The 10,364-nt window shown below is 40.8% G+C and overlaps 1 protein-coding gene across 3 annotated transcripts; it reads left to right on the top strand.

Moving 5' to 3' along the window:
• The first annotated feature begins 1,583 nt into the window (after positions 1 to 1,583).
• Positions 1,584 to 9,512, top strand: LOC123164320 (K(+) efflux antiporter 6). Of its 3 annotated transcripts, none has more exons than XR_006482301.1 (20): positions 1,584 to 2,053; positions 2,264 to 2,307; positions 3,206 to 3,264; positions 3,391 to 3,463; positions 3,582 to 3,643; positions 3,729 to 3,804; positions 3,944 to 4,018; positions 4,300 to 4,371; positions 4,466 to 4,549; positions 5,614 to 5,682; positions 6,043 to 6,120; positions 6,328 to 6,416; positions 6,758 to 6,854; positions 6,954 to 7,007; positions 7,443 to 7,538; positions 7,704 to 7,909; positions 7,991 to 8,068; positions 8,472 to 8,516; positions 8,698 to 8,790; positions 8,877 to 9,512. XR_006482301.1 is itself a non-coding variant. In XM_044581744.1 (20 exons), the coding sequence occupies exons 1-20, from the start codon at positions 1,738 to 1,740 to the stop codon at positions 8,955 to 8,957; spliced, it is 1,824 nt and encodes a 607-aa protein (XP_044437679.1). In that variant the 5' UTR covers positions 1,586 to 1,737; the 3' UTR covers positions 8,958 to 9,512. The 3 variants fall into 3 exon arrangements, 2 of the variants coding, with proteins under 2 accessions (XP_044437679.1, XP_044437678.1); XM_044581744.1 differs by having other exon boundaries at positions 1,586 to 2,053; positions 7,721 to 7,909; positions 8,698 to 8,784; XM_044581743.1 differs by having other exon boundaries at positions 1,587 to 2,053; positions 7,721 to 7,909.
• Positions 9,513 to 10,364: the final 852 nt, after the last annotated feature.

Genomic DNA, 10,364 nt, shown 5'->3' with positions numbered 1-10,364 from the left:
CGTCCACTCGAGCGAGTGAGGAATCGACAGGTCTCGGGGTGAAACTAGATCTTCTTGGGTGGTGGCCGGTCAGATGAGGTGAGGAGTGCTCCCACCACCAAAAATGCAAGCTGGGTCTGCCAGTGTGCTGCCTCGTTTGTTTCGTCTCCTTGGACACATCGACCACGCCCGAGGACGGCTCCAAGTTGTACGGCTGGCCAGGCTACACAAACAAGGTTGCTCTTTGTTTCTGGAGATCCCACTTATTCGGCAAACGGCAGTACGTACTTCTCTTTGTTTCACACAAGAATCACGAGTAACCAGTCGGATTGTCGGAACATATCACAAAATTACCAGTGCAGGATCGCATCTCGTGATGTGTGTGACCGAAGGAATTTCCGAGCACAACAAATAAAAGTCCTCCCTGCTTTTTGCGTGGTTGCTTGTCCTGCTGCGTGAGTGGAAACATTCCGTTGAGTGGCGCCACTGCGTATAGAATCCTTATTTTTGCAGGTGTAAGTAATAATAATCGACATTCCTAATGCAAGCAAAATCACGTGTTTTCAAACCATCCGAAGTAAAAGATAAAAATCACGTGCCCACACCCTACAATATTTCTGCAAACACAATACAATCGTATAAGCTCACATACATGCATCATCCCTATGAGCGCACACACGCTTCCTCGAGATACTGAGCCGACACAACATTTTAAGATTGACGAAGTCATCACAGACGCATCGTAGTCGATGAAAACATCTTCCCCATGGAATGAACATCGCCGGAAAACCTAACAGAAATCCAAAAAAATGCAATCAGCAATGTGGAGCCTAGGACTTGAACCCTGGGGCTGATTTCACCGTATACGAAACCTAATGATATGAGCCACGATCAGTTAACCCTGCAATCCTGCAATGTGGTACTTTGCAATACTACCCGCCTGCATTTTTGGAATTCTAGGCTAATCCAAGAAGCCATCAAGACACGAAGAGTTGGTGGATTTAATAGAAGGGAACAAAATAATGAACCCAACCAACAATCCTGGACGGAAGTGATACCATAAGACTACCCACAGTGGGAGTAACATATGTAGTAACATCACATATATCTAGATAAATAGATGATGTGGCAAACAATAAATGAAGAAAGAGAGGCATGTGGTAACATAGCTAGTTACTACTAGTATGAGGTGGTGTTTGGTTCTCTAGTCCTAGGACTTTTTCTAATCCCTAGGACTTTTTGAAAAAGACTCTTAAGGAGGTGCTTCTAAGGACTTTTAGCAAAAAGTCCCAAAAAAGTCCCCCTGTTTGGTTTGCTAGGGACTTTTAGGGACTTTTTTTAGTCCCAACACAAAAGTCCCTCAAACCAAACACCCCCTGAGTAACATCACACATATCAAGGCAAGATAAGTCTATAGCCTAATAAATAAAGTGTTGTATGTTACCACACATATGTTACTCTCCACTATAGAGATAGTAACATAGAGTAGTAACATGGGCATTGTTACTATTCCATGTTACTACCCATCGTGGCTAGTCTAACTAACACAAATGAACACTACTTCCGCTACAAATCGCTGCTCTGCTTCCGCCGGCTGCACCTCCAACCTGCACGCACAGTCACGCACAACTCACGCATTCCCCCCACTTCCTTTCTTCCCCGACACGGGCACGCACGCACACGGCTGCCCTGCGCCCACACACGCTTCGGCCCTTCCTTCCAAAATCTAAACCCCACTCCGACCGCCCCCCTCCGGCGATGCTGATGCGTCGCCGCCGCCAGGGCCCGGTCCTCCCCCGCCTCCTCTTCTCCGTCCTCCTCCTCGCGTCGGCCGTCGCATTCCTCCCCCGCGCGGCCGGCGATGCGGCCGAGGCGGGCGACGAGGGCCGCGTGGGGGAGGCGGTCGCGGCGGTGGAGCGCGCGGACGCCGCGACCGCGGCCCTTGGGGCGGCCGAGGCCGGCGGGGAGGCGGCGCAGGGCAATGCCACGACCAAGGAGCACAGCCTCGCCGACATGATCGACCGCGCGCTGGAGAAGGAGTTCCCCGACTCGGAGGGTGAACAGGGCGGCGGAGGTGCGTGGATCTGACTCCCACCGTTCTCCCCGCGATCCGCCTCGTTGGCTCCCGTGGCGCGGGGATCTGGTTTTGGCGCGTGTCGGCGGCCGGCCGCCTAGATCTCGCCCCCGGCTGCTGCGCTCTCCTGGGAATTGACCAATCCTGCCTGTTTTTTTGGTGTTTGGTTTGAACTGCCTCCTCCTAATCTCTCCTGCTATGATTTTGCAGAGACGGACCCCGGCAGCTTCAACAACACGGTCGCGGAGAAGCAGGTGATTCATCTGCGCAGTTTTGTTTGTGTGTGGTCGGATTTTCGTTGACAATGATTATGGAACCTGGTTAAAATTTTGCATTATTACGATGTTCATGAAATGGTTGTTCAGGCCTTGCCGACTCTCTAGATTTAGGACATTACTTCATTATATGCGCGCTTTAACTTCTAAATTGGTCTCCTTTTACATGCTGTTTAATTTCATAAATATAACTAGCGTTGATACGACTGAATATGTATTGCATGCGTGGAATAGCATCGATGTCTTGGATGGAGTTGACATTTGGACAGAGGTTACACCATTGATAATGACGAAGCATTCAGTTATCCTTCCATGTATCATTCTGTAGGTTTTGCGCCTGTTGACCAATTATTCAGCCTACTGGCCTTTTGACTTAGTGAAATTAAAGGAGTTGACATTTTCCTAATGCCGACTACAATACCTTGAATGGTGTTTACTGTGCTAGGTTAGATTATGAATCAAAAACTAATATTTGCTTATGGTACCTGACTAACTTTGTGAAACAATTGTTGCGGTGTAAGTTATTACGTACTAATAGAACTCAGTTGAGTTTTGCATAAATCCCCTAGTGCTGTGTTCCAGCTGACAGTCATTTAGTCATTTGATCTTCTACATGATACACCTATGATCTACAGCTACTTCGAGTTGCATCCAACTATCCTATTATATTTCTCAATTCTGTGTTCAGTTACGTTCTCAATTTGTAGATATACCACCCTTCCATTTTGAAGCAAATAATGGTTTTTATGTGGATATAAATTGCAAAAGTTGATGCATTCATTCTTTATATCTCCAGTCGCACTGCACTTGGCTCGTGTTGCTCTTGTTTGTGTAAAAATGCTGGTTATACTTATCTTGTTTTGTACTACCCTGCCAGGGAGTTCTGGAAACTGTGGCCAGAAGAGTAACGAAGAAGAATGAGACCAAAGACAATAAGTATGTTCCTATTATATATTTGACTATTTTTCTGTTTCTCTGTGAAGTGGATTTAAGTATTAAACCTTTATGATTATTTCACAATCAGTAGCAAATACCCCAAGTTTACGTTTTTTCAATCCCCAGCTCATTCCCATTCAAGGAGGTTTTCTTGGATCGGTCAGAGCAAGAGGATGTTCCCACGTTGATTGATCGGAAGGTACAGGCGCTATAATTCATTGCAGATTTTTTTACGCTTTTTTGCTGTGAATGCAATAGTGTTATTTTATTTTACTCTGTTTTACCTGTGTGCTGTATTAACACAACTGCAATTCCAGGATAATGTTTTTATTATATCAAATCGGAAGTCGAAGTACCCTGTACTGCAGCTGGACCTTACGTATGTGACCTAATTATTGCTGAGGATGAGCAAAAATAAAGTATCTGACTTACTCATAACTTGGTTTGTATGTGAATTACTGTAGGTTGATCTCAGATCTTGTTGTCGTTATTGTATCTGCTACATGTGGTGGAATTGCCTTTGCTTGCCTTGGACAACCAGTGAGTGCTTCTTTTGTCTCAAATCTCATTTCTGCCCGATTATGTGTATGGACTATGTAAGACATACATTTCTATATGGCTATTTATAATATACTTAAGATTACGAGTGACCTAAAGAAATTCAAAAAATACTTTGCAGGTCATTACAGGTTATTTGCTTGCAGGTTCTATAATTGGCCCTGGAGGTTTTAGCTTTGTCAACGAACTGGTGCAAGTAGGGTGCTTTTGCTTTGTTGGTTGCTTTTCTTGATGTTTAGTTGTCATTATTCTTATATAAAAAATTGCATGCACTTTTGTCCAACCATTTCACTGCTTCAGCAGACGATCAGATCATGCCTGATATATTATATACAATTAATCTTAAACATAGTAATGAATGTTTACTTTTGACTTGTTTTCATACCCTACCAAGTTTACGAGAACATTTCATAATTAGTATATGTGATTGTGTGTATTTCGCGCAATTAATAATATGATTTCTGCTTTTTCTTCCAGGTTGAGACAGTAGCTCAGTTTGGTGTGATATTTCTCCTTTTTGCTCTAGGACTTGAGTTCTCTACCGCAAAAGTATCCATCTTTGTTTTTTAATACATTTATTAGATATTTGTAGCAATGTCAATATGCAGTTAACTAAATAAATGGTGTTTCAACTTTGTCTCAGCTACGAGCTGTACGTGCAGTTGCCGTTCTTGGAGGATTGCTGCAAATTATACTTTTTATGTTCCTTTGTGGTATTTCTGCCACGGTATGTTTATTTCTTTGCTGCTCATGCTATGATGAAAAATTATTTGAATTGCAATTATTTGCTGCATGAACAAGATTTATTGTTTAGATTCATTTGCATGTTCTACAATTGACATGAAGAGATCACTAGTATATTGCCATTGATGCAATCAAGTTCTACCAATAAATTCACTGGTTCAGTTCTCTAGCTTTTGGCTTTCTGGCATGTGTTTGATACTCCCTCTGTAAAGAAATATAAGATCGTTTTGATATAGTGATCTAAACGATCTTAGATTTCTTTACAGAGGGAGTACAAAATTAAGGTCAGGGTTGTAAAGGCATTGCCTTTGCATTGCCATGTTTTCCAGTCTGCTGTAGGCAGATGGCCGGAGCCTTTTGCCGCTTTATGAGCCTGAGCTTCTCAGATCTGGAGCCTGGAGGAGGGTTAAAGGGTCCTGGTGGTCAAGGCTACTGCTGCCACCCCTCCATGTCACTTCTACTGACTTATTTTGCTGTCGCTTCCTCTGCCTCTCTCCAGCTCTAGCAAGGTCAGCCATCGAGCATTACAGGAGCTGGGGCACAAGGCAAAATATCAGGAGGTAATGTGGTGGCAGCTGGGGAGGGTGGTTGGGGTGTGCAAGAGGAGGTTAAGAAGAAGACACTAGTGTGACAGGGGATGGAGAGTGGATATTGGAGATGCAGGAGAGTGGGAAGGAGAAGTGCAGTGGCTGCCGTGGTAGCCAAATAGAAATTAGGGAATGGGATGAGATATTTGAACTTGGCTTTTGGGATTTGGAGTAGTGTGATGACTATTTAGAGGCCCATATCTCGTCTGTTTCTCACTGATACATGTGTGTCACTGCTTCATTAGGTAATACATCATCTAGCTATCTCCATGGTGGGCCACATGTCATCATGCCGCCCTTTGGTCGCCCAGCTCGCTAGAGTGCCGTGAAAACTTTGTTTATGCTGTTTCTTTCTTTTTTCCTGGCTTTACATATTTCTTTGATTTTCTAATTCTGTCCTCGGAAAGCACATGCCTGGCAGTTCTATTCTATTTTGCTTATTTTCGTTACTGCATTGCAGCTATGTGGGGGTAAAACAAAGGAAGGTGTTTTTGTTGGCGTTCTTCTTTCTATGTCTTCGACAGCAGTGGTAATTTCTAAATATCACTCACACACTCCTTGCTTTTGAACAATGATCTACAATGTTATGTTCCTCATTGGTTCACTGCAGAATGTTAGTTTGTTTTTGGGCTTGTGCTACATATCCTCTCAATGCGTTCTCGCCTTGGTGTAAACAAACTTAGTTCTTGCTGGTTTGTGGTAGAACCATTAACTATACCATACATGATTAATGCCAGAAGGGTTTTCATTTTAGTACACCTAATTTTGCATATGATATCTGACCCTGTATTTAACTGGTCTTCTGAATGTTGTATAAATTGCTATTTGCTCATGCTCATTCTAGATTCATTGCACTCTGCTCAACATTAGTGATTCTTTTTGGTTGCAGGTTTTAAAATTTTTGATGGAAAAAAATAGTATCAATGTGCTTCATGGCCAAGTGACGGTTGGCATACTCGTATTGCAGGTATGTTAGACATACGTTATATCTTGTCTTTTTTTGTGGGATTGAATTTGTAAAGATGCATATTTGCTTGCTTCTGTTTATGAATCGAATGGCTTTCAGTTCCACACAAAAAAGTTGAAAGATACTGAATGATAAAGCCTGGCTCAAGACTTGTGTATTTTACCTGATCTATGTCAGTTGCTATCTATTGACACCCCTTCCTCTCAGGATTGTGCTGTTGGTCTTCTGTTTGCACTTCTTCCAATTTTGAGCGGCGCCTCTGGTCTTCTTCATGGAGTTGCGTCAATGACAAAATCGTAAGTGCCGCGTAAAGCCTGAAAATTTCTAGTGACTAAATATATATTTTTTCCAATATTCTCAGGCTTGTACTATTAATATATCAACAATAAGTATGAAACTGCACAGTAAATTCGTGTAATCTCAATGTCTAATCGGCGGGTGTACTTTACATACCAGTGCCTGCTTGAGTCGAGTGTCAACAAATATGACCTGTCTTGTATCTTGTCACATGACTTATCATACTGTCCTATGTATATTTGGTCTACCTGTACCGTACTTATACAGAAGTTTGCTACAACATAATTAGGTATTGGATAAATTAAAATTTTATTATGACATAAATTTCCAATATTCTCAGGCTTGTGCTATTAATATCGTTCCTGGGAATTCTCTCTATCCTCTCCCGTACTTGTGTGCCTTGGTTTCTTAAGCTGATGATAAGTCTTTCGTCTCAGGTGAGTATACTGTGGGCAAACAGAACATTAATGATGCTTTGAGTTTTCGTTAGAACATTACATTGAAGTTATACTAATGTTCGTTGCTGCATCGTGCAGACAAATGAACTGTACCAGTTGGCAGCAGTTGCATTCTGCCTGTTATTTGCTTGGGTGAGTCTTTTTACAGGCCAAAAGTTTTGCTATTACCTGGACAAAAGTTTTGCTTAATATGAATCCGGTAAAAGAGGGCTGAAAATGCTTAAAATATTGAAAACCAGACAGAACAGTAAAATACAAATATTTTTCTGGGCTTGCCTTTATTTTGACTACAACGTTCAAGATGGATGTGACACATGGATTTTGATGGATATGTAAGCTTATATTCGATCCAACACCATGCCTGCAGTATTTTCCCTCTATTTTGCACAGGCTTCTTCAGTTTTTCTCAATCATATCTTTTGTTATTATTTGTTAATTTACACTTTTTTTAAAAAATTACTTGCATATATATCTTTGATAGTTGTACTCTTCTATCTTGAAATCATCTCTTCTAGGACTATGTCGATATATCTGTTACTTATATGTGGCCTTCCTTCCATGGTGCAGTGCAGTGATAAATTGGGTCTGAGTCTTGAGTTGGGTTCATTTGCAGCTGGCGTTATGATATCGACAACCGATCTTGCTCAACATACTCTTGAACAAGTAATTCCTTGCTAATATCTTGTACACTTTGTTTTTGTGTTGCAAGATTTTTGCATATTTCTCTATAGGGAAGAGGAGCTACCAGCTAGTATTTGCTTTGATCTTTCTTCTACTCACAGCTAGACTCTTGTAGTTAGTAATTCTTTATATGTTCTCTTATTTCAGGTTTGTTCTTTCTGCAGATTGAACCAATTCGAAATCTCTTTGCCGCCCTTTTCCTTGCCAGCATCGGGATGCTAATTAATGTCCATTTTCTGTGGAACCATGTGGATATACTTCTTGCAGCTGTAATTTTGGTGATAACAATAAAGACATTTATTGTCTCTATTGTCGTAAAAGGGTTTGGCTATAACAACAAAACATCTCTTCTTGTAAGTCTTTCTAGTCTCTGTTAGAATGGGCTCCCGTCTGCTATCGCTCATGCAGTCACACTTACCTCGTTTTTTCTACAGGTCGGCATGTCTCTTGCACAAATTGGAGAGTTTGCTTTTGTTCTTCTTAGCCGTGCTTCAAGCATCCATCTGATTGAGGTTATTTCTCTATATATTTGTTCCTCACGTGTTGCGACATTACCCTCGTTGGCTATGCTGCTTTAGTCATAAAGCACATATACGCCTTGGTACTTGTTTCTGAGAGTTGCCACCTCTGGCTTACTTTTGTAGTAGTTTAAGATAGCCAAGCATAATCAATACTAAATGTCTTTTGCTGAGGATTTCAATGTCCTGTAAGTACCGGTGTTCCATTAAGTATGACATTTAAGATGGCCAATCGTAATCTATCTAAATGAAATGAAGCGGTTGATATTTTAACTCTTATTTTGCTCAGCATAGTTTGTTGGCAGTACCTGTCTTGTCTTGTTTGGTCACCGCAAGACCGCTGCTTCTCAATTTAGATCCATCTGTACTTTCATTTGACAGCTATGCTTTTCTTCAGGGCAAGCTGTATCTGCTTCTTCTTGGAACCACAGCGCTTAGCTTGGTATGTACCTAATCGCTTCATTTCTTTTGTAAGCAACATTGTGTTATCTCTGTTGATGGTAGATATCAAATATGTGGTGGAGTCTAAAATGAGAAGATGGTCACTGTGCCCACCGTCTCTACCTTTGATGACATTACGTTGTTATGAGTTATGTATGGTTAACTTACTGCTTTTTGTGCAGGTAACAACACCCCTGCTATTCAAAATGATCCCAGCCGTGGTCCACCTTGGTGTTCTTTTGAGATGGTTTTCCGTCGATAGCAATCAGGTGGAGGTACACGTTCATCTCAACTGAGTTCATCTACCAATCGTTTTATCTGGAAATTTTTGCCAATCAATTCATCGGTTCTTCCATTTCAGTTGGGCCTAAAAGGTGAAGTCCTCCGCATTGATAGCGGAAAGCGCATAAATTTGATAATCCAAGGCCCGCACGACTCATGACACACTTGGCACACCGCAAGCTACTTTTAGTATGGCTTAAGTTAGCGAGCTCTGTAAAGTGTTTCCGCATGTAACGAAGAGTTTATAGCGCGTATGCACGGCCGGGCGGGAGTTGGAAGCAGAAGAAATCAGATCTCGTTCAAAGTGTGTGAGATCGACCCTTCCCCTTAGCGACGACTGGAAATGCAAGGGGAGGATTTCGCCAGCCTTGTGAGCAGTGGATGACGCGGGGCAGTGAGTGCACTGCTCGCGGTGTGATCCCTCTAATGAGGGTTTTCTGTAGTATAAGAATGTAATCTGATTGATTGATTGGTTGGATTAGCGCGATAGGATTTAGGCTTGACCGGTACACCACTGTATTAATTCCACAAAATGTGCAGAACGCCACCTGATCATGAATTTTGCTGTGCAGTGAGTTTGCCATTGTCATTTCCCGGTGTAAGTTCCCATGCCTGCAGTCAGGAAAATCATTTTGTATGTGTCTCAGTTTTTTGTAAGACGCCTGAACTGTAACGTTTGAATGTTGGCCGTTGGATGCTATCTCGGAGCTCTATATCTCTGGGGGCAATTGGCTACCATTGCTATTTCCCGTACTTTGTTGCTGAGAACCACTGAACTACTGCCTCTCGCCTTGTAGTTCTTTTTATGAGCTGGGGTCTCTTGCCTTGTATAGTTGGTTCTGTTAAGCATCTTGTTAGTATTGCCTGTTAGTTAGTTCGTTTGTTTTGTTTCTTTTTTATCTTTTCTTTATTTATTCCTTCTTTTGACTTTTGTTTATATTAAAAAATACATGTTTAAAAACTACTCCCTTTGTTTCTAAATATAAGTCCTTTTAGAAATTTCAATATGGACATTTAAAAAAATGTTCATGATATTTTATACATTATAAAAATTAGTTTGCTTACTTTTGAGAAAATGTTTAGTACCTTTAAAAAATGTATGTAACATTTAAAAAATGTATAAATGTTTCAAAAGTATCTTTTGTGACATTTTCAAAAATGTATACACAACGTAAAATAATGTTCATGTTTTTTTTAAATGGCACCACTCATAAAAAATGTAGGTGGCATTTTACAAAATGTTCACATGTTTCAAAAATATGTTAATGGCATTTAAAAAAAAGTACATACAATGTAAAAATTGCTCGCGTAACTATAAAAAATATTTCATACCATTCAAAATAAGTGTTGAAATGTGTATTTCAAAAATGTTTTACATGTATTCGATAAAGCGTTCAAACAATGTATTTGAAAAAAAAATGTTTGTCATGTATCTAAAAAATGTCCAGCGTGTATAAAAATAATGTTCCACATGAAAAATGTACAACTTGTATTGACATGTATTTATAAAAGAACAAGGAAAGGAAAAGAAAAGGAAAAGGAAAAAAAAGAAAAAAAAAGAGAAACA

Source organism: Triticum aestivum, chromosome 7D (assembly GCF_018294505.1).
Source record: "Triticum aestivum cultivar Chinese Spring chromosome 7D, IWGSC CS RefSeq v2.1, whole genome shotgun sequence".
NCBI lineage: Eukaryota > Viridiplantae > Streptophyta > Magnoliopsida > Poales > Poaceae > Triticum > Triticum aestivum.
The sequence above is the reverse complement of the archived record's forward strand: the minus strand, read 5'-3'. Positions and strand labels throughout refer to the sequence as shown.

Bases quoted from the DNA above. Each gene is read 5' to 3' on its own strand.
- LOC123164320 (XM_044581743.1), top strand. From the start codon at position 1,738: ATGCTGATGCGTCGCCGCCGCCAGGGCCCGGTCCTCCCCCGCCTCCTC. The intron at 3,464-3,581 runs GTACAGGCGCTA...CTGCAATTCCAG, and splicing joins CCACGTTGATTGATCGGAAG to GATAATGTTTTTATTATATC. The intron at 7,539-7,720 runs GTAATTCCTTGC...TTCTTTCTGCAG, and splicing joins CTCAACATACTCTTGAACAA to ATTGAACCAATTCGAAATCT.